This window comes from Eupeodes corollae, chromosome 1, assembly GCF_945859685.1.
Source record: "Eupeodes corollae chromosome 1, idEupCoro1.1, whole genome shotgun sequence".
Lineage (NCBI taxonomy): Eukaryota > Metazoa > Arthropoda > Insecta > Diptera > Syrphidae > Eupeodes > Eupeodes corollae.
The window spans coordinates 192,317,230-192,342,262 of NC_079147.1; the positions used below are offsets into that span (position 1 = coordinate 192,317,230).

The 25,033-nt window shown below is 35.1% G+C and overlaps 1 protein-coding gene across 3 annotated transcripts in view; it reads left to right on the forward strand.

The window, feature by feature from the left end:
• Window positions 1-25,033, forward strand: part of LOC129942221 (laminin subunit alpha-2) — a 359,876-nt gene that overhangs the window by 150,270 nt on the left and 184,573 nt on the right. For all 3 annotated transcript variants that reach the window (XM_056051075.1, XM_056051073.1, XM_056051076.1), the window contains exon 2: window positions 9,671-10,005. In XM_056051075.1, coding sequence (XP_055907050.1) covers window positions 9,671-10,005 — 335 coding nt within the window. The remainder of the gene's footprint in view (window positions 1-9,670; window positions 10,006-25,033) is intronic.

A 25,033-nucleotide genomic window follows, 5' to 3' on the forward strand; every position in this document is an offset into this window, starting at 1 on the left:
AAAAATGTGTGCACACGAAAGGGGCTTCTTCACACGCTGTTTACTTTCTTCTTTTCGAGATTCTCAGCCTTCATGGAGGAAGGCTCTTTGGAGAATTATTGTTAGTTATGGTGTTGGACTTTTTGTTTTTTTTTTCTTGCGATCTTCGACGTCGCGACGGCTTGGACAAAGAGGATTGTATTCATGGTTACCATCATCGTGGGGATTTTTTTTCTGAGGAAAGAAATCGGCTAAATCATATAAATTGGGAAGTCAGTCTGTTTGTTTGCTTGTTTGTTTGTCCGTCATTGACGTCACAACGGAACAATATTACAACATGATTTTTTGTGTGGAGGTAGTCACGAAAGTATTTTAACCTCCTTGTTACTGCGATAACATATTTTATTCACAGCTCGTTTAGGCAGATCCTTGGACAACTCTTATAATTAGATACTCAATAAACATATTCTTCATAACCAGAAGAATGTCTTAACTCACTTGGACTGTACGGTGTCCCCTTAAATAATTATATTTTTAAGTGACCATATATTGAAAATAACGAGACAAAAGTTGTCCTCTAGTATTCAATCTTCGTGGCTCTCGTAGTTTAGTGACTTGAAGTAACCTCACAAGAAATAGTCAACCGATGGCATTACATCGAACAGTCTAAGAGGCCAATTCAAAAGTCCATAACGTCAAACTGCAGTTACCAAATGTTTCGAGCTGTTTGACATGTTTGACTGTGTTCTTAAAACCACAGCTGCTGCACATCATGGTTATTTGATTAATGAACGAGAAAATCAGCTAACATGGCTCTTAGCGGTCACCATTGACTGTTATATTCTAATCAACTTGGTTTTAAAAGATCAGGCCAAGAATTCAACCAACCAATAAATAACACCAGACAGCCAGCCTAGCTAGATGTCTTCAGTTGCGCATTCCAAGTTGGGTAAGGTCACTTTCCACCTGAGCATGCCAACTGATCCGTGGGCTTCTTCTAATGTTATTTTGTATGGGTGTGGCTTTTCTGGGCCGAAGCATTGGTTTGACCCAGCGAACTTAGTCGTTGGACTTTTACCACCTGGGACTGTAGACCAAACGTAGAACTTTTCTCTCAAAACGAACCAAAATGCTTTTATCGGCTTTTGTTATAATTCATGCTTCTGCGCCGTATAGCAGGATCGAGAGATGACTTTATAACTCAATAGCTTTCTTAGCTCACAGAAACAGTGGTTAGCAAGCGTAATTATTCGTTTGATTTCAGCGCTAGTGTTGTTTTTTAAGTTCATAGCGGAGTCTACCCAGTCTTTAACTATCTCAGAGTTAAGTCTGTCGATGTTGACATTTTGACAGGGACGTTGCGTCGGTGTCGTTGGTCCTATCTTGATGGCAGATCGTGTTCTTTGTTTTGCTCTCATTAACAGCTAAACAAAATTTTGACGGATGTCTCAATAATTACAAAAGCCCCAATAACATTGCGCTGAGTTCTTGAGTTCTTCCGATCACATTAATGTTTTTACCCCTAGTGTTAACGTGGGGGCTCTGCCTTTTTATTGAGGACGACGTTAAAGAAATCGCATGACAGCGCATCACTTTGTCTGAAGCCTTCTTTGAATTCGAAAGATTCGGTTAAATTGTTTCCAACTTTATGAAGCATGTTTTCTATCGCTTTGTTTGTTCCAAGATTTTGTATAATGTGAATATTTGATCATATGTAGACTTTTCAGGTCTAAAACCACACTGATAAGGATCTATCAGGTTGTTTACGATGGGCATTCAAAGTTCACACACAAAGACATGGAAGATTTTATATGCATTGTTGAAGATTCTGGTTCCTCTATAGTCGGGCAACAATACTGAGGTTGCATTATCGGGCATGCTTTCTTTCTACAATAGGTTACAAATAAATTGGTGCATACTCCTAAGCAATTTATCTCTATCTGCTTCGCCTTCCTAGCCTTCGATACATAAACTTCATTCCTGTGAATTTTGTTTCACCTGCTCATAAAACTTTGCGAACTTCATTTATGTTTGCGTAATTTTGCCACTGGTTCTCGATATATTGTGTTGTCGGCAGAGAACTTCGAAAGAGGTTATTTGTGACTCGTTCGGAGAAGGTTTTGGCGATCTCGTGCGATGTTGTGTCTTTTTCAAGCATCTTCCTGTTTTGCCTTAGGTCAGGAAATCTGAAGTGCTACTTTGGCTACAACAAGGTAGTGGTAGAGGTCGATGTTAGCTCCTCGGGAAATTCGGGCACATGTTGCTGGAAGCGTATCTAGCGCCGATAGCAATATGATCAATCAGGTTGACAGAGATTGGTCTGAATAACTCAAAGTTCTTTTATAGATTGTTAGTTGAAGAAAACGCTTATGAACATGTTGAACAATGACAATCTTGTTTTGGACCCTTTCACAATATCTCCGCATTGCTAGGTTGTCCTGTAACTTAAAAAAAAAAACTAAAAAGAAATCACTTGATAACCAACAAAATAGCCTCCAGTTAAAAAAGTGTTGAAACTTTAAAGTTCTATATTTCTAAAAAAAATAATCGTTATCTGCCAACATCATAATCTGCTTTGCCCATAATAACAGAATGCTGTTGCTTACCATTATTATGTTAGTAAATTTAAATGTGCACCTATGCTTTCAAAACGATTTGCTTCTGATATGACAACTTTTGACAGTAATAGTGTTGTTGATCTGTTCACTGACAGCTGTTTGTTTATGAAAATATTTTCCTAGCTCTGAGTAATTTTCGATAAAATCTTAGTACCAAACAGATATACCCTCGTTACAGACGAATCATTTTCAAATATCGATTCTTCTTTTCAATCTTTTAACTCGGATACAATTAAAACTGTTAATAATCAATTTGTTTCAGCTGTTATTCAACTTAACATAAAACCGTTTACAACAAATCTCTTAAGAAAAAGAACGCAATATTTTCACTGTCATGTCTTTGCTATAGTGTATTTTAAAAATGTTGCCTTACAAATGTCAAATCAAAATTGACATTTGCTATCACTTTCAATTATTGCATCTGTTATTTTAAAAAATGTAACAAATCTCTTAATAAATGTCAAATCAAAGGATATACCGATTCACATAGGTCTTAAAAAGGATATACCGGTTCACATGGGTCTTAAAGTTTTGAATATAAAAATTGAAAGGAAAAATAGGAGCTGAGTTAAGTATTTTACATTCTTGGTGCGTGGTAAAAAAAACAATCACTATGCTTGAAAGTACGTCTGAAATTGAGTTCAAGGGTAAACTGAGTATTCCTGAAAAAGCGAGTATTATAGCTTAACTCTTTGAGGGGGGAATGCAACTAGCTAAGAAACTTTTTTTGAGCTTTGTATATTCTACTTCTTTTTTTAGAAGAAACTTAGTCTGCATTCCGTAATTTTATTAACTTGGCAACCATTTATTCCTTTTTTTTTAAGTTCACTCTAACCTATTCAAAAATCAAAAGACCAAACACGATTTACACCATCGATGAGGTCGGCAGTCAAAGCAAACATCATCCTTACACTCTATAAGCCACTAAAGAGTATAGACCCGGGTTGTATGTAATTACCATGCGCAAGAGTGGCGAGTGTAAACGAACAGGACTGTATATATGGATTGTGAGCGATCCGATCCGTGGACAAATGATGATGAGGTCTTGGATCAGGGAGTCGTTTGGACATCACACTATACCTTACCTATAGCCTCTTCCCACTGTAAAAGGCTAGAAGACACAAAGTATCTCGTAATGAGTCAAATAGCTTACCTATCTCCTATCTTATATGCATCATGAAAGAGTGTAGGTATAGAAGATCTAATCACTTGACCTCTTGCTGTGTGATGGGAACTAAAGAGGTGAAGACTTATGTGTATACGTTTTAGTTGAACACAGAAAAACCGTACAAAGTGATCTCTTCAATAAAAAGTGTCGAAAAGTCATTAATTAACAAATGATTTTGTCAGTCAAGACATAAATTTTGCAAATATGATCCTTACATTGCAGTTTGCAACGCTTAGTGAAGTGACTCGATGCAATTGTTATGATGCTGATGAGGAGCTATTAAATAGTGGTTTTGTTGCTCTGCTATTTGTCTACAAGATTCTTCCGAAGGGGATTAAAAAAAATCACATTTTTAATTGCAGACATTATGATAAACGAAATGGCCAATTTAAGAATAGCTAAGCTAGACTTTCTGGATGCTTCTTTAAGCGTTTGTCATCATCAGCGTAGGAACTTGTTTCCCGTCGCGTTTTGTTGTTATGTTATAAAGTAGATACATGCGGTATTTTTTTATATTAGTCCAACTATAAACATGATGCTGGTAAGTATGCTCGTTAGGTTTTTTATTTATGATATGCTACTGGTTATGTTTCTGGGAAATTTACACGCGTTCTTTATGGCATTCGCTTGGATGTAGGTAAAGAACCTTATGGCTACAAATGAGGAGGTTCTTTTTTTTTAAATTCTTCTTGTTGATGTTAAAGGAGTAATATGAACACCAATTTTCCTAATTGTACAAAAAACATGATCGTTTTCCGGTTTTGAGTTTTGTTCTTGAAAGTCGAAAGAGGAGGTAGGTTTTGGGTTTGGTCGCTTGGCCATAATGCTTTTTTCAAGCTCAATTTAATTATTTTTTTCATAAATCCTTGAAAGTTTTAGTTCAGAAAATGCTTTAAATAAACGTCAATATTACATCCAATGCAAACCAGACAAAATACAATATGTATTACAAGAAAGATTTTAGAGACAAAATTCGCACATTCGAATGATCTCAATATTTCTATGATCTCAATATTTCACTTTGAGGAGAAGTGATAACATTCGTTTAATTGTATTAAGATTCAAACCAAAAATTGAATCTGGGGCCTGCTTTACAAACATCATCAATTACGACAGGTGACAGATGACAATTTGTTAATTTTAAACTTGACTATTGTCAACATCTGTTCCATAAACGATTTGACAATTTTGTGGAATTTTACGAAAATACCCAACAGTTGTCTGTCATCTTTTCGTTTCATAAAGAAATGACAATGTATTGTAAAGTATTTCTTTCACAGCTGTTATCAAATTTCCAACAATTCTTTTTTTAAATGGAAAAAAAACTACTATTTACATATTTGATGGTATTCAATTGACAATTGCGACATGAAACTCAGTCAAGGCCAAAGGCTGAAAGTGAAGAAACCTACAATTTTAAACGATATATTTTCAAGTTAAAGAGAAAGTGATTTTTGAACAAAGAGTAAAATAATAATTTTGAAGGTGCTTTTAGACCTTTCTTGACTTGTTGCCTCTTCTGCGATATATTTCTATTAATTAAACTCCATAACATAGCTTAATGTTTCACTAAATTTTTCCAATATAATATCTTTGTTTTCTAAACGCAACTTTAGTAGACTTATATTGAGAATGTTATTCCTGTTAAAGATCTCATGGTTTTACAAATTCTGACATTTAAAAATTCTGTTACTTCTAACATCAAAAAATAAGTCAGGTAACTATGAATATTGAAACAAAAATATTCTACGTTGCTTCGTCTTTCGATCATAATACATTTCAAGATTATGCTATGAAATCGTCGCAAATTTGTCACTAAGTATAAATAAGTTTGACAATGACAAATTGTATTACTTGTATTTTTCTGGCAAATTGGTCACTTGTCCAATATTTTATGAAATATTGATTGTCAGGCAAGTAGGAGAAATTTGTAGAACTATCACCTGTCAAGTTTTATGAAATATGTCCTGGCTAACGTTTTTAAGAAGCAGGAACAAAGAAAAAACTTGAACTTTATGCGCACTAGTTTACCCTTGAGCTCAATTATTCGGACATTTTTCCAAGCAAAGAGATGGTTATTGCGTAGAATTGTCATGCCAAAAGTGAGTTTTTCATCACGGGTACTTTCTCTTGCGAGGAATTGACAAATCCCCTAAGAGAAATTCTTGTCTTCAAAAGTGCTAAGTGAAATTCGGACTTGGCATAAAAACTGTAAGATCCCTTCATTCCTGACATGTTTATAAACTGGAATGGTTAAGAGTTGTAAGTCAAGAATGTGGAATACTTTTGCCAACTCTGTTTTTCCTCCCATTTTGACATTTAAGACCTGTGTGCAATGATCTCTCCTTTTTTAAACCTCTCTATTTTCCCAAAATTCGTACTGCTTTTTGTTTGGTCTAACAGGGTAAGGTAAGGTTAGGTTAATGGGCTGGGGGATTGAAGACATTATTTACTCACTTAGATCAATGAAGACCCGTTGTGAGTATTGAACTTCCTTAAAAGTGAATGATTAAACTTATGATATCTATAGTTTGTGTTGTTCTAAGCATTTAAAAGCTTTTTTAAGTCCTAATAAACTGCTCCCTCGAATATCTTCTTTAAGATTATTGAAGAAGTGTCTGTATAGGAGTTTTTTGTATTATAGTGTGGAATGGACAGTGACTACTTGTTCTTCCTTATCACATGTCATTGGTGTTAAGCCGAATTTTATTCTTATGGTAACTTAACAGGTTGATAACTGCTATTATGCTTACAAGCTGTCGTTAAGATTTTTTGTCTAGACGCATAATAGAACGGCTTTTATTTTGTCGAATTAAGGGCGTATTTAGCCCTTTCACGATTTCTGAAAATCCGTACCACAAAATCCGTTCGTAATGCAACATGGCATGAGATGTTCCACAACGAAAGTCTTCGAAATTAGTATTTTTTGAAATTTATTAAAGTTATAATGTAATTCCCGATAGGGCGGAGTATCCTTGCCGTGTCACAGGTATCTTGCTACCCATGATGCGTTTAAATTCACAGGATGGAGTGTCTTTAATTGAGTCAGTACTGGATAAGTTCATTATAGTCACTTTTCTCGCCAATTTATCAGCTGTCATGTACATCGCTACGACCTGTTATCCAATCTATTTAATATTATGCTGTAAGCTTGGAGCCGTAAGTTGTTAGCGACAGTAATTTAAAAGCTTAGATTTGATTATCGTGGCAAAAATCGATCCTAATGCTGCGGGACTTCCAATGAATATGATATTGTCACTATTGTCAGCCTGTTTGAACATCAATGAAAACGGTGATATCAGCCTGTGATGGCGCCATTATTTCGACCGGTATTATTATTTGTTCGACCTTTATTAAACGTTTGTCACTAACAATAACTCGGCTTTGAAGACACTTCTTTGATATGGAATTCTGAAGGAGTTGTCAAAATTGAGTGTTTCAGAGAAAAAACAACATGGTTTCCAGAAGTTCAAGTCTACAACTACCAACCTTGTTGAATTCATGTCCTCTACGCTATCGGCGCTTGAAAAAGAAAATTAAGTTGATGTTATATCCACAGACCTTAGCAAAGCCTTTGTCAAAATATCCCATCGACTTATACTTCTTAAGCTTTCTATTCTTGGCTTTGAACCGATTTTTTTGCAATGGGTTTCTGTTATCCTAGTATGCTGCGTAAGATGCGCTCTCTCCTAATCTTTTCTTGCTATCTCTGGGGTACCACAAGGTAGCCAAGTAGGCCCTCTCCTTTTTATTCTTTTAAATTAATGATATGGAGTTGATTTCTTAATGCATCTTCCCATACCTCACCTTACGTTCATGACACAACTTTTTCAATAATTAACAATTCCCTCTGTTGAGGCTATTCACGACCTTAACCGAGAACAACTATTCATTTCAGCACTGATAAAGATGATTTAAAACTCATCTCAATGCTAGGTTTTGTAAAACGTAGTTCTAAGGAATTTTCAAACCTACGTTACCCGATCTTTCTTCATCACCACCAATTACCGTCCGCTCCTCGAATACGCCTCTCAAGCATGGTCCCCATAGCAAGGTGTACATATTAAAAAAATTGAAAGCGTTTAAAGACTCCCATAATTTAAGAAATACTCACCTTTTTTATCTTTAATCTTACCCAATCTTTTATGGCTCAAATGAACCCATTACTGCGGAATGTAAATTTAAATGAAACCTTTTTTGAAATCAATGTAAGCACTTCTTGCCTAAGCTATCATCTCTAAGCCGTCCCTTTCACTAGCTTAATCCTCAGCTATAAGTTACTTAGTTCTTAAGTTAGATTAAGTTTATAGCTTGAATCAAACCAAATAAATGGGGGTTTTGCCCCACCAAATTAAGATATAAAAGATTGAGGGTGCCTCCGTTATACCTATAGACTTATACACCCTATTCTCTGTACTCTTGTAAGGGTTTTAAGATTTTAAGCTTTCTCTACGGCATACGACCATAAGTGAGTACTGGTCTAAAAATTTCAATGTACATCAACATTCCTATTTTAGATTCGTGAGTAGAAGGCTATCTGTGCTTGTTTAGATCTCTAGTGTATTTGGGCCCTAGCTTGATCTGATAACTATAATAGAGTTCTATATACACTTTTCCTGTGACGTTCATCTTATTTCTAAAGAGTATTGGGTCGGTTTTAATGGGGTCTAATCTTCAAGCTGCAACTCTAAGAAAAGGCTTGGTTTATTTTTTCTCTATAAGTGTTTACCAATTTCTCTGTCTCTAGTAAAGCACCATCAAAGAAGTCTCTAAGGTTTTCGAAAGAAACGACGTAAGACTAATGAGTCTGTATTGTTCTAATTGAGTCTCCTTTAGGTCTCAAACCCGATATTTTTTTGTCAAAAATCTTATTTTTGGTCCCACCTTTTCATGACTTTCAATACAGTAAGTATTGAATTTTAGTCTTCTAGACAGCTGATGAATTGACAGATGGATAGAAACATTTCGAAATGTATCTTGGTTTGTTCAGAATGTGACACCTAAGCGCCTGGGCTTAGAACAAGTCCGATGAATTTGTAGAGACGAGACCAAGGAAATTAAGTACACCAAAGAGACCGATGAGAATGACGAGATTTATCAGATTGACAAGAAATATGATATTTTTGACAGTTTAGCACTCAGAAACAAAATTGAATTAAACTAAATTGTTACAATGGAAACAGTGTTTTTATCATGTCTTCTATTTCCTGAAACCATAATACTTTCCCTTAAACTCCATCTGAACTTTGTACACCTTTTCTTTAAGGGACAAACATATTTGACGAACTGATCTGATAGAGTTCAAATTCATAAAAAAATCCATCATCATTCCCCTTTTTGTACAGATTGTCACAGATTCTTATCGTGGAAATTTATTTAAAAAATTCTACCATCTCAATATATTGGAATGTGTGAAATGTTTTTTTGTTTTGCCAAAAAAAGAAAAATGTGTCTATGCATGTCTTATTGGAATCTTCCCATGGGCATCATCGCATAGCTTCGCATCGAACATCAGAGCAGAATATTTAAGGGAACACAAAAAGATCGGTATCACTTTGATGTGACATTAAACATCCTCGCATCGCAAGTTCCATCATCATCATCATCATCATCGTCCCAGAGCCAGAGCCAGAATCAGAGATCGTGTTAGATATATTGCGTGTAGTCCTTTTGTCTTGTGTGTTGTCAATTCTCACCAAAGCAACAACGTGATGAAGTTGCCAACTTGTTTCTTGTCTGTCTTTTTGGGAACAAAACAAAATAATTGAGTTCGTTTTAGTAGATAGAGTCCTTGAGACAAGTTAATGGCTTTCCGAAAATAGCATCAAATTTATTATACCTACCTTTTCTTATTCTCATACAAAATTTAGTTTTCATTCTTTCTGCTTCTTTTTTTTCGTTGCAGCTCTTCGACTTCTTTCCGGACAGACAGAAACCATCGAAGGTGGTGGAGCATTTCCGCCACTGTTTAATGTCGCGCCCAGAGCCTCGATAACCGTCAATGCAACCTGTGGCCAAAATGGACGCGAAGAGTTCTGCAAATTAGTCGATGCCTACCCTCATAAAAATTGGTCTACGCAATGCGGCATCTGTAATGCCCAATCTTCCGATCCGGCTAAACAACATCCAATCGAAGCGATCCTGAACAATGGAAATACAGACGAACGCTGGTGGCAAAGTCCTACGCTACAATATGGAAGACATTTCGAGTATGTCACCATAACAATGGATCTAAAGCAGGTGAGCAGCCTCCTTCTATCGTAGCTTGTATTTTGTAGTCTCTCCTAAAAAGCCTTTAAGAAAATAAGATTCCAATCTTCCACGCTTCTTGAAGAATTATTTTATATTTTTGAATCGAGTTTTGGTAAAGAAGGCACGGTTCTTGTTAGTTTAATTGGAATCACTGTTTCTGTGCTGGTATAGAAGTCTTGACGGCGCGGCGGCGGTGCTGATGCTTGGTCAGAAATGTATGTAAACTGCACATGCGCAGCAGGCATTGCGGGCAAAAGGCATTCACAGTAGTTTCGCCTGTTTTCAGTTTAGCTTCAGCTTCAGCTGGTATGTCTTCAAAAGATGGCTGAAAACATTTTTGTGTTTACAAAAATTTATTCATAATTCATTTTGTCGTTGCAACCAAAAATAAAAACAGGCGTGTGGTTAAAAGTTTCTAGTTACGCTGCCGCCACACCGCAGCGACGCGTCAGTTGGCAAGTAAATATAATATAGACTTGTCTTGCTGTTGGGGTGGATATTGGATATACTATAAGTGCTGGATACTGTTATAGGTCGTTGTATGTTTGCCTGAAATCGATACTTAAAGCCGACTTTCGTGAGAATATTTATTGGTCTTGTAAAAATCACAAATTTATTTTTGCATTTTGGCCATGCCTTCTAGTAGCTTATCGTATCTAGAGGTACATTATGTGCGCCTTACCTATTTGTACAAAATGCAAATAGCCTTCAGGTAGTTGGTCAATCATTAGTTTGGCTGTTTAATTATATTCACAGCAAGCACAATTTGGACTCTTGTTAGTTATCGTTAAATTTGGAATAATTTTTGTAAGAAGAAAAAATAAATATACGTATTTCTATGCAAATAAATTGAAAGAGGAAGAATAAAATGTTGAGTTTATTAAATATTATTGTAGTTATAGTTGATTTGAATGTGCGTGTCATTTGAGAATTCTTTATTGATATTTAAATAATAATTGATGAATAAATAATAATTAAGACTTTTTGAAAATGTTTGTTTTAAGATCAAATTCGATTTTTTTGAACCAATACTCTATTTAAGTTTTGCATCCAAAGCCATTCCAAGGCATTTCGTAGAATTGGAACATGATTAATACTAGTGTGTCTTAGATTTCAGTGTTTCATATTACTGTCTGGAGAAGTCCCTACCCAGTTCGTACTTAAGTCCCGATTGCCACACCTTGTCGAAGACTTAAGCAACATGTAAGAACATAATTATTCATTTTTTTTAAGTACTTTTTTCAACAAATCATTAATTCGTTCTAATTTCAAGCTGATTGTTTGAAATTAGTCTTCCTTCTTCTATTATTTTGCTGAGACTTTTCAGTAGCAGTTTTAATAAAATTATTGCCATGATCAATTCAATTCTAATACTTTTCGATCTCGGGGGCCTCTGAAAGAATGTTTCAGCCCTGATTCTGATGAAATGTGATTCTTTTTATTGCTTCTTCTTTTCAACGAGTCTCTCTCTCTAAATGTTCTTAGTTCACAGATCTTTTGAAATATTCATACATAATGCAACTCCAGCAAAAAAGTTCTTAATATTTAGTTACGAATTATCGTCCCATAGCGAAATTGTCTGCTATTCCCAAATTGTTTGAATTCCTTGTCTGTGCCATAATGTCTTTTAATCTGCTTTATGTGAAAACGACATGTTTGTGAAAAAAATGTACAATTACAAATTTTCTAAAATGCTTTACTGTGTGTTTGGAAGCATTTGAATAACACTCTCAGGTCGATTGCATCTTTATTGACTTCAGAAACGCATTTGACAAATTAAGTCATGAAATTCTTCTTTATAATCTAAATAAAATTTGACCTAACGACCATTTCCGTCATCTTAATTTAAGTTCGATTCTGGTGTACCTCAAGGGAGTCACCTTGGTCCATTCATGTTTTATTTTTGAACGATTTGCCTTCGAATATGATGTTGAAATATTTCGAATTATTAACTTTATCAAGTATTGTAAAGTACTACAAAAAGCTGAAATCAATTTTTTTAATGGTGTAATAAAAATCGTTTGGTTTTAATTATTGGCAAATGTAAAGCTATGTATTTAATTCGCCACGTTTGAGTAAAGAATCCAGTTTTTTCTGACCTTATTGTTGCTATTGAGGGTATTTCTTTAAAAATCTGAGCAGTGATAAGATCGTACTCTGTAACTTATGTTGACACATGATTCTTACTTCTTTGAGAGTGATAAAAGAAATATCACATTCGTTGTTCTTATCACCAAACTGTAAAAGATTTCTAGCCGTGTTATAATGGTTTGAATACATTAGTTAAATTTTCAAAAAAGAACAGCTTTTTGTTTCGGGGTGCCAATTCATTTCCCATCTTGAGATTTTTTTTGTGGGGTTTGTGTCTGAGGTCTTTTTAGATGCATTGATGTTTACCATAAGAAGTATTCAGTAGAAACATGTGTCTTAAGAATTTTCGCAAACCTACGTAGTAAATAATTTTTGAACTCACTAATTTGTTCTTATATTTCGTTATTAAGACGGTTAGAGACTTTCTTATCACTCTTTTATTTTTTCCAAAATCTACTCCTTAATATCAATAGGATATTTTATTTCGGTTTGTCTTGAGTTCGAAATGATATTAATACTTTCTTAACTGACTGTTTCACATCAGCAATAAATTGTTCAACTTCATTTTAAATTTGTTCCAGATCAAATTAGGTGAATGCAACAATTTTGACAATGAAAATGTGACAAAAAAGTAGATAAAAAAATTCTTACTTTAGAAAAATATAGAGCAAACGCAATAGGGCAGTTTATGTTCTAAATCTTCTGCAAATTGTCTGAGTTGATTCGACATAGCAGGGTCCTGTGTCACCAAACGCTTTGCAACTTTGGAAAAGACTTTTCACCAAACGCAAATTTGAAAAGAGCCAAGTCTTTTTTAAAAAGCTTTGTTATTAATAGAGTTTTCGATTAACCAAAAGTACTATCGAATTTGTTTTGTCTAAGAATGGAAATAAACTTGAACTGAATATCCAAAGGAATATGTGTTTAAGTCCCTTGTAACATCTTTTGTGTACACTATATTGGGCTGGGAATGGAGCCCAATGTCCATACATAGCTCATGGAATAAGCAAAGAAACCTTCTGCAAAATAGGTTATCGAGTGTCGAATATTATCATTGATGAATTTCTCTCTAACATTATTTGCAGAGAACAAACATTTTTCAGATATAGCCCCGAAATTTTGTATCAAGGAGGATTCCATGACATACATATATTGATTCACAAATTTTTTTCAATACATATTTAATCTACATAAATAAGCACAATCTTATTTAATCTGATTTAATTTGCATTTTTCGAAGTAAGTAAGTAAAGTTCATGTATCGAAAAATTTCGTGAAAACACTAAGTTCCAAGTTTAATTATTTTTGAATGTATTTGTGTATTTAATTGTTTCACATTTAAAATTAACTTTATTTTTCGAAACATGTTAACAGATTTCTGGGTTTTTCAAACCAATTTTCTGATATTTGACTGTGAATTTTTTTTTGAAAAAATAATGGCGTTAAATGACGCTTAAGTGCTCCAAGGTTCCAATTTTGGTCCAATACTCTTTTTCATTTCTATAAATGTCAAATTCTCAAACTCATATCCTGAATTCCTTTCTGTCCAGATTACTCTTGTCAAAGTGATAAATGATTCTAAAAAGTCAACTTTAATGTGTGTGTCGTCATTTTTGTCGAAGACTTGAGCAGCAACTAAGAACATGAGTTTTTTTTTCAAGTGCTTTTTTCAACAAATCCTTAATTCGATCTAAATCCAAACTGATTGTTCGAAATGGGTCTTTTTTCTTCTATTATTTTGCTAACACTTTTCCGTAGCAGTTTTTCGAAAAATTTTGGCATGATTAATTAATTTCCAATACTGAGTGTGATCCAAGAATTTATGTTTTGGAGATTCGTTAATAGAAAACATACATTTAACGGATGTCCAGGAAGTATGACCATTCAAAATTCTTTAAGCCTTCTTCCAGAGACAATTTCCACCTCTTTTCTTATTTCTCCTAACACACAAAAATACAGTCATCTTACATTAAAAAAAAACTTTTCGATTTCAGGGGCCTCTGAATGAAAGTTTAAGTCCTGATTCGGATGAAATACCAAAATTTGTAATGAAAAAATGTGTGTATTATGTTTCCTTCCTTTTCATTGTTTCTTCTTTTCAACGAGTCTCTAAACGGTTCCCAGATCTTTAGATATATTCATACCTAACGCAAGTCCAGAAAAAAGGTTCTAAATATTTAGTGACGAATTATCGTCCAATAGCAAAATTGTCTGCTATTCCTAATTGTTTGCATATGCCATAACTTCTTTTAATCGTTTTTCTGCTATATGTGAAAGTCGACATAGGTTTTTGAAAAAAATCTACAATTACAAATTTTGTACAATGCTCTACTGTGTTTTTGGATGCATTTAAAAAACATTCTCAAGTCGATTGCATCTTTATAGATAGGCAATTGACAAATTAAGTCATGACATTTTTCTTAATAGATTAAATAAAATTGGATTTAACGACCATTTCCTTATGTGGATTTCATATGTTAATGATAGATATTTTAGCGTCATGTTAATTTAAGGTCGATTATGGTGTACCTACCTCAAGGGAGTCACCTGGGCCCTTTGCTGTTTTATTTATCAATGATTTGCCTTCGAAGATGATGTCAAAATATTTCTAATTATGAACTTTATCAAGAATTGTAAAGTACTACAAATAGGTCTAAATCAATTTTGGGAATGGTAAAATAAAAATCTTATCGTCTCCATACAAACAAAGTTTTCTCTTTTTTCCAATGATATGGTTAATACGTTAGTTTATGGCTTATCACTAACTGTAGTTTTCGGAAGGCTATTGAAGATATTTATTTCAAAACTTTAGCAGTGATAGGATTGTTTCCTACACATCCTCCATATTTCCTTGAACGTTACAAAAGAAATGTCTCATTTTTCGTTCCTATCAACAAACCTTAAAAAATCTGTAACCGAATTTTCTGGCGGGTTTCGTGCCTAAGGTCTTTTTAGATATTTGCTCCTTTCCATGAAGAATATTTGGTAGAAGCATGACTTTTTAGAAATATACCTAGTGAACCATGAAAAATTCTTTTTTTTACAGTTTCTTGTTTAGGTCCTTTATTTCGACAGGATTTTCTTAAGTTCGAAATAATTTCTTTCGCGGCCTGTTTCACATTAGCAATACATTTTACAACTTCATTATCAATTGGTTCAAGATTAAATTAGATGAATGCAACCACTTTGACTGTTAAAATATGACAGAAGAAGAAGATAGAAAACTGTTTTGGTCAATTTATATTTTTAAATCTTCTAAAAATTGCTTTTTGACAAAGATGATTAACAATGCAAATTAACATACATTGCTAAAAAACCGAAATCTCTAAACTTTTTTGTCAAATGTATGACTTTAAATTACATTCACTCAAGGTTTTTTGTTTTCCCAAGAGTGAGACTGAAACCTCTGTTTGAATTGTCAACCTTCTTATGTTGATGTACTTATTATGTCACAAGAAATATTAAGATTTTAGAATTAAGTAAGACTAATCTTAATTTTATGAACCGAATTCTTGAGCGAGTTTTTTTAGTTTTGGTGTTAAATACTTATTTTTTCTGAAAGGGTTGCTCTTGCTATTTACAATAATTTCAAGTTTTTCAGTACACATAATCTTAATAATAATAATAATGTTAAATTTAAAAAAACGTAGTAAGAACTGTTGTTTTAAAAATATAAATCTCTTACTCGCTCTTTTATCTTACAATTCTAAAACTTCTTCCAAAAATAATAGTCAATGATATTCCGAGTTTCAATGTTCTGTCAAATTTTAATGATTCAAATAATTTCATTCAAAGTTCTAAGTTTAATTATTTATGAATGTCTTTCTTTATCTATTGTTTCACATTCGCAATTTAATTTTTAAGACTTGCAAGGATTTAAAGATTTCTGGGATATTGCACTCATATATCAAATATTTGACACTAAATTACATAATTGTTTTTGTAAAAGATGGATGTTCTAGTTTCAGAACAGGGATAAATTCCCTCAGATGTTTTTTTTAATGTGTAATATTTAATATGTAGACCCAAAAGGTTATCATGTTTTCTGTGCATATCCACGCAAAATTGTATACCGGCGTAAGATCTTTTCGTCCAAATTAAAAATGTTGTACAATTTGGGCAATAGTAGGTACCTAACCTTTGGGTGTCAGACCTTTTTTATGTTTTATAAAATTAAAAAAAAAGAAGAAAATACCACAAAGCCCAAAATCAATATATTGCCCAAATAAATTTTAAGCCAGTATAACGCCCATGTAGTACCCGTGGTATGATGGTTAGTGCATTGGACTGTCGTGCCAGAGGTCTTGGGTTCGATCCCTGCCTATACCATCTAAAGTCTTTTCACTGCCTCTTGCGAGGAATTGACAAATTCTCCAAGAGTAACTCTTGTCATGAAAAAGTGCTTTCTCAAATTAGCCGTTCTGATTCGGCATATAAACTGTAGGTCCCCTCCATTCCTGACAACATTACTCGCACACAGGAATGGTTGAGAGTTGTAAGTCACTAGGCCCTAGTTCACAACGGACTGTTGCGCCACCCAATTTAGTATATCACATATCGCCAAAAATGATGTCATGTGTTTCAAAATTTGGGTAATCCGACAAAATGTTTATTTTTTTTTTGCACTAAAACATTTTATTTTGGGTGTTCTTTTATTTAAAATGTATTTGTGCTTTACGACATTCGCTTTGGTTTTTGGTAATTTTTTTTAAGGTTTTGGACTCTGTGATCAATTTTGGGCTCTATGACATGATTTTGGATAAAGTTTTGGAAAATCCAAGTTTCTGAGATACGAACGATACAAGTAGCTCAAAATTGAAATATAATGGACAAATTTAACTCGAAGCGATTTTTTCTTCAAACAATTTTAAAGCTTCTATTGATTTAAATTGAATAAATTGTGTAAGTTTTATTTTAACAGAAATTTGGAACACTGCAAACAAATTTACTAATTTTTAAGATTCGATTTATATTCATAAAATAAACGCTTGTGTGCCACAGGTTTCCAGTTTTGGTCCAACACTATTTCATATTTCTATAAATGTCATATTCTCTGACTTCTGTTTGTCACTTTTGAGTGTATTTGCTCTCACTCACCTACTGAATTCCTTTCTGCCAAAAGAACTATTGTCAAACTGATTAATGATTGGAAAAACTCAACTTAAATGCGTTTGTGTCATTTTTGAAAATCAAGTAAGAGTTAAAGTATTCTAGTAGATAGAAAAACGACATAATCTTCTTCTTCAGGCTGTGCCATTTTCTATATTTTATTGACAGATAATTATTTTACGCTGATGAAAGTCTGATTAAAAAATAAATAAATATCCAACAAATTCCACCGCCATCCATGCCACCAGCCTGACCTGCACAATGCTGAAAAGAATTTCATGTTTTCTAGCCATTTTCTGACTGAAGAAAGAAAACAAAATAGGAACACAATAAATGACGACTTATAAAGCTTGTTAGCACTATTGCAACAAAGAACAAGAAATACAATGATCATCAGTTACCTAAGTTGTTAAAAAGAAACCTTCCAATGGCAATAATTCTTTTTCTCGCACTTATAAAAAGAAGTCGTCTTTTTATTTCAAACTCAACGCGCGCATCAATGTTGTATAAAAGGTGACAAGAGGTTATAATACTACCAAACGAAAAGAATTTCACGTCATGTCAGTGAGACAACGGTATAATAAATCTCTTCGCCACCATCATCAACCTGGCATCATGACCAGACCAAGACGATAGTATGGCATTTGGAAAATTGAAAAATTACTGATTCTAGTTTTTGATTGAGTGTTAACTGATTGGAGCTATGTTTCCACGATTTGACTGCGTATAAGTACATATTTTTATTTTAAATTCTCAAAACGGAAATGAAATTGGAGTCATCTAATTAAGTTTTCACGATTGAGATCTCAATCACAACAAAGTGAATGCGCGCATTTCACTGATTGTTCCTAATCACAAATCATACCTAAGAAGAACGAAAAAACCAATCAAGAAACAATCGAATTAAGTCTTAGAAGACTTGCAGTCATACCTTTATGCATTATTAGGCTTGGACACGTTTTTCAACTTCCACTTTTTAATCTGAGATTTAGTCGCGCCCATCAAAATGTAATGCCTAAACTCAGTCCATCCATCCTCCAAGAAACTTGAATTGTTTGTTATGCAACATGGCATCATGATGTTCGAGGATTAGGAGATAAACATCGCCTCCAATCAGCAACTCTAGCTGCTGGGACTCCTACCGAAACCTATTTAAGAGCATCACCCCGTGATACACCCATCCAGCATTATATAGAGCTCTAAGAGCAAGCCCCACAACATCAGCGTTAACGTCAACATTTTGTTGTCTTATTACCTGCTCGGCTCCTTCTGGCTTATGAACATAAAATACAACTCAATTAACGAGGCTAATACACACTTCTGCTTTAGCTTCTTCTGACGTTGAACTAAACCAAAGCAATTCAATCCAAACCAAACCAACAACCGAAAGATACCTTTTGTGTTTTCTCTAAAGCTATTAAGATTTAAAATACAATTTTTTTAACGTATCAATGTGCCCGGAAGCTTCCTACTTTTCTACATACGTTGTCGGCTATACAAATGCAATCTGGATTGCGGGCGTTGAAAATTCGTGCCCCAAACTGTCTGTTTCGCTTGTATTTCTAAATTCACACATTGAGGTATGTCCCGCTTTTATGTTTTCGAAAACACCTCACCCGTTGCCAAAAAGACCAAACACAAAATCAAATCTCGAAACCAGCAATCCCCCCCCCTACAAAAAGTGAAAAATAAATCAGCTAAATATTTCACACGATTAGAGAGAGGAGTTGATGGTGCGTTTTAGCGCACTAGATAATAAGACGACGACAACAGACAAGCTAACCACAATTTACCGCATATTAACCAGACATAGACAAAGCTATTTCTGTCTGATAAGCTATTTGTGGACGGGCGGTAGCGATAGGTTTGGCATTTTGTACAGTTTTGGAGTAAAGCTTTGGAGATAAGAGGCTAAGCCACATCCATAGTCGTCATAGCCTGCTTCCTTCTTTTGGATGTCCAGCAATTCAACACGCTGTTAAATTGTTTGTGGTCGTCTTTTGCGCTTTTGGACCTGCTGCTTGCTGATCGAGGCTAAAGGCTGGCACTGGGACAGGCACATTCACTTGTGGTGGCCACCACCTCTTCTATAAATAATCGATGTTGTCTGGCAGGCAGACTCCATTTATATATATACACACGTTACGACAACGCGACGACGAAACCGAAGTACCCTAGAGTTTGGAGAGGTATAGGAGCATAGAGCAAGAAGCAGTCAATGATCGTCGGCGGATCAGCGATCAGCGAGCTGAATCGGTTTAGCTGCAGAAAGTCGCAAAAGATAACGCGATCTCGTTTGCTATTTGAATGCGCATGTTGTATATGCACACTGATTCGGATTAGAGCTCTCAGATAGTCTCGGATGTCTGGAAACCTATATAGGCGCAGCTTGGTAAGAAGCCAAAAGCGTTGCAGTCAACAACGACCCTGCGCCGCCGGTAATAATTTGATTAATGGCACCAAAGAGATATTTTGATGTGAGAATTAATTTTTGGCAAAAGATGAAAGAACCCGAAAGATCCAAGAGTCGCGGACTGCTCTGGGCTACCTTAGCCATGGGACACATCTGATCACATTTATATAAAACAAAACAAACATCAGACAAACACAATACGAAAATATCAAGAAATAAGAAAGTCGAAGAACAACAAACCACAACTAAAGGAGGGCAAATATCCTTGCTCGGAGGATTGAAATTGAAATGTATATTTTTAGCAGCCAAATGTCAATGTTAAGTTTGACAAACAGAGATATACCTAATGCACCCATGTTAGGTATCTTTATGTATTTTTATGGAAATAGATTTTGCTCGATATCCGTATTTTGTTTGTATTTTGAAATGAAGAAATCAAAATTTATGGTTTGGTTGCGAAATGTGCAAGATTTACGGTTTGAAAGCCTTCGAAATTGACCTTTGTTTGGGGCTTTCAACTTCTTCTTTTTTTGAAAGCATTTACTTTGGGCGTATTTGAAGTATCTGAAGTAAGGCGATACCGAATAATTCCCCCGTACTGATTGATAATCCATATTCATTGCATAGGGTGATTCATCGCTATAGGTTTGATATTTAATAGGATGTTTTGACAGATCACGCCTGACTCCTATGAAACTGTTATGTGTCATTTTTGTTGAGTATTGTGTAGCGAACAATCATGAAAATACACCATAACAACGCCTCTAAATTGTTAAGCTCTATTAAGATAAACAGGCGTTTTGTGAGAAATGTGAGATCTACTTAAGTCCCAGTTTAGATAAGTGTATTATTTGAACGGTTATACCAAATCCAGAACGCAGTGAAGTGACTTTAGCAGCTATTGCTGAGAATATACAATGTTCGACAATTTAAGGTATTTTGAGAGCGCACAAAAATCAATTTGTGCAAGACTTGAATTTGGATCGAATGTTCCGTATTTTGGCTTATGATAAACCCCAAGAGCTTTTTTATAATTCACTGGCCCTCAAGGTTTTATTAAAACCCTTAACATTTTTAAAGCTTAAACCCAGTGTGAGCTTTAGAAAATAAGAGAAGGATTCAACTAGAGATACCAGTGCAAATTGGTCTCAAAGTTTTGATTATTTTTAAAATTAGAGAGAAAACAGCGTTTGGGTAAGCATCCCACATTCTCGATGTGCGGTTGGAAAAAGAATCTCAAAACTTTACAGTAAGTCCAAAATTGAGCTCAAAGATAAACTGATAAGCATTTCTGGAAGTGCGAGTCTTACGTCTGAATTGCTTGAGGGGGGGGGTTAATACAACTGCCTAATTCGACAGAACATTGTTTGTAAAAATATTGGTAAACCAAAGAAAGGCAAGAAACTTTGCAATAAGCGATAGAACCATAACTAAGGCATTTACATCACTCTACCCTCTGGGATTCTATCCTAAATACTTAAAAGTTGTTTTAAGGGTACCTGCCCAAATATCCCAGTTACATTCACGTTTTGCACGAATAAAGTCTTCGTAAAATACAGCTCAGGTGACAAATTTCTTGCATCGTTTTAGAAATCCTGGTAGCATTTATGGCAATTACGAATATGTGATCATTCTAATCATTGACTGAAAATTGATTAGTTTCCCAGATGCAAGTGCCGGTCATGGAAAACGGAATCAGAGGTTAAACGACGTTTTTGAATAAGCATTAAATTGTACACGTAGTACCCGTAACGTGATGGTTAGTGCTTTGGGATGTCATGCCAGAGGGCATGGGTTCAAACCCTGCTTGTGCCATCTAAAGTTTTTTTTCACGGGGACTGAATCCTGCGAGGAATGGAGTAACTCTAGTCATGAAACGTACTTTCTGAAATAAGTCGTTTGGAATCGCCTTGAAACTGTAGGTCGCCTTCATTCCTGACAAGAAAACTCGCAGACAGGAATGGTTGAGAGTTGTAAGTCATTAGGCGCAAGTTCTCAAAGGACTGTTGCACTATCTCATTTATTTATTTATTAAATTCTACACATTGAACAATGCTGTCAAGGTTGGAATTTAATGAGCTTATCATACGTTGTAGTTGATGTTTCCAGATCCGAAGGACAAAAATATGAAAAGCTTATGATACCGTCGGTCGTCGGCGAAACAGCTTAATGGATTAGAAAAGAAAGACAGGAGATTGTTTATAAATATAACAATGAATGTTTGAGACCAAACGGAGCCTTGGAGCACACCAGCATTAATTTTATAAATTTCGAACTTGAAATCAGTCAAGTCCAACTCGTAATGAACGGTTAGAAATATAGAAATCCATTAAAGAAGAGATTCATCAATACCAAAAGCACGCATTTTCGATAAAAAAGGTGTTAAGATTTTGTTCCTATTGCTACGAAAGGCTCCATTTTATCTATTTAAAGCAAAATTGGCATTGCATTCAGTCCCTGCCTCTATCCTTATATTAGGTTAGGTTAGGTAAAAGTGGCTGTTGGTAGGGAAGTCCAACACACTTAGACCAATGTATGGTCCGTTGTGATACCACATGGATCAGTTCATCAGCTTAACTCGTCGAACCAATTGGAGCTCCGAATGAAGCGTAGGAGACAAATAATGTCAGAATTTTTTAGATCGCTGGTGTCGTTGAGTAGTAATCTCCAAGGTAGATTCTACGTCTTTGTGATAAGGCAGGGCATGTGCACAGAAAATGAGAGATTGTCTCCTCCTCCTCCTTGGAGCCATACAAAAATCATTTGCAGGGGCTCCAAGTCGAATAGCATGCCTTCCTATTAAGCAGTGCCCAGTAGCGCTAATGTGCAATCTACTAAGAGATATTAATCGTTTTCAGCGCCTGGCACTAAGATTAGGCCAAATTAGTTTTGTCGCTAAACAGGTGGTGGTGTTATTCCACCTGAAGTTTGTTTTCTCTATGGTGTCTTGCTTTAGCATGAGTTTACATGTAGTTAAGGTGATACCAATGCTAGCATTGTTAGCCAGCAGAGGTAAAGTTGTTCTGCTTTTTGCAAGTTCGTCAGCTTTGCAATTTCCTGGAATGTCTCTATGGCCCGGCACCCAAAAAAGGTGAATGTTGAACTGTGTAGCCATCTCCGTAAGAGATGATCGACAATTTATGGCTGTTAGGGAGTTAGTGGGACTAGGGACTTTAACGCAGCTTGGCTATCCGAGAAGATGCGTATATCATTAGGATTGCAGCTTGGAACACGCTACAATGATCGGATAGACGAAAGGAGAGACTTAAGTTTAGTCTATCTGAGTATACGCCTCCATCAACCCCATCCTCCGTTTTTGATCCGTCTGTATAAAAGTAGTACCCGTGGCATAATGGTTAGAGCGTTGTACTGTCAAGCAAGGGGTCTAGGGTTCAATCCCTGCCTGTGCCACCTTAATTTAAAAAAATTAATTTTGGCGGGTACTGCCTCTTGCGAGAAATTGACAAATTCTCCAAGAGTAATTCTTGTCATGAAAAAGTGCTTTCTCGAACTAGCCGTTCGGATTCGGCCTTAAATTGTAGGTCCCTTCCATTCCTGACAACAGTACTCGCACACAGGAATGGTTGAGAGTTGTTAGTCACTAGGCCCTGGTTCACAAAGGACTGTTGCGCCACCCCATTTGATTTTTTTGTATAAAAGTTTATAGGATCATCGTTCAAAAATAATGTATTCTCCCGCAAGAAGACTTTGGAGGTAAAGTCACTTTGCTATAGTTATTAAACTGAGGATGGGGTATGGTGTAGTCAATATTACTGTTTATAGTTCTGAACGAGTTCAAAATAGTGGTGTGGCCAATTCCATTATTGATCCACAGAGAGGAGGCTTGAAGCCGTATGGCTGTATTAGCAGCCGTTTGCTTACCGAAAATGTCCAGCGGTATTAGATGGAACAGAACATCAAGTGAGGCTCAGGGGGTAGAGCGAAGTGCTCCTTCCACATACAGGCAGGCTGTTCGTTGGACTTTGCTGAGTTTATCGCAATTGTCGCTATATTTATTAATTGTAGGCCCCATTGATTACCAATGGCCTTTTTACAGGAGAAAAGAGCTACTATGGCCTTGTTTATTCTCTCTTGAATATTAGGTTTACAACTTAATTTCTTATCCAAAATGAGACCCAAGTATTTTGCTTTTTCAGAGAATTTAAGTGGGGATGGTCATCCTTCCCCTAAGTTTTTGTTCCCTGGTACTGCATCTTGCGCGTAATTCACAAATATTAAAAGAGAACAAAAGAATTGCGTTTACTGCGTAACAAAAAAAATAAGGAATCGAAAACTTATCTCAAAACTCTTGTCTCCAATCAACTTCTCTTTTTATGTTGAACTTTTTAACGAATTTAAGTCTCTTTCTAATTGTGTATAAGCTATTTATGTTACTGCTATGGGAAAGCAAATTATAAAAAAATTTGGAAACTTGTAAACTTAAAGAAAAAATCAGATGGCTTTCCAGTTAACTTCACTTATAAGAACCTTTCGTTGGATAAAACTGTTGATATCTGCAATGCTTTCGCAACAAATTTCCGTTAATCAATTGTTAATAGCCCTCAAGAAGTTGATGAAGTTTTTTTTCATAATCTTCACTCTTTTTCGCAAACTAGCTGTAGTCACATCCCTGTGCTACAAAGTACGGTCCTTGATCTTTTATCCACGTTGAATGATGACTGTTTAGCCAGTCTCGATGGTAATCCTCCATAGTATTAAAAAAGTGTAGTAATTCCTTAGTTTAACCCCTTACGTTCTTATTTAAACTTTCTCTAAGAACAGACAAATTTCCCAGTATATGGAAGAAGTCATTTCTAACACCAATTTTCAAGAAGGGTAACAAGTCGGATATAACAAACTACAGGCCCATTGCAAAGCTTTCAAGTTGTTTGTGAAAGTGTAGCATTTTTAAGTAAAAATATCATTTGCGAACAGCAACATAGTTTTGTGGAAAAGTAGATCAACCGTTACTAATCTCTTCACATTCCCAAATATATGTTCAAACGCTTCAGAACAAGGTTATGAAGTTGACTGTTTATAGACTGACTTTTGTAAAGCTTTTGACAAACTTAGCCAAGGAATTATTGTATTTAAACTTAAGGCTCTTGGTTTTCCACCATTCTTCTTAGCTTGAATCAAATCAATACTTGAAAACACATTCTGTGTATTAAAATTTAAAAATTGTCTTTCCGAAGCTTTTGTTGCTCAATCTGGTGTTCTCCAGGGAAGCCATCTTGGTCCTTTTCTGTTCATCATGTCTCATCGTCATGTCTACGCTCAAGCGAAGTTCTCATTTTTGCTGACGATATGAAGATTTTCAAAATAATAAAGTCCGCCCATGATCGTATTCTTTTACAAGCCGACATTGATATTTTCACATTTTGGAGTTTGAAAAATAGCCTT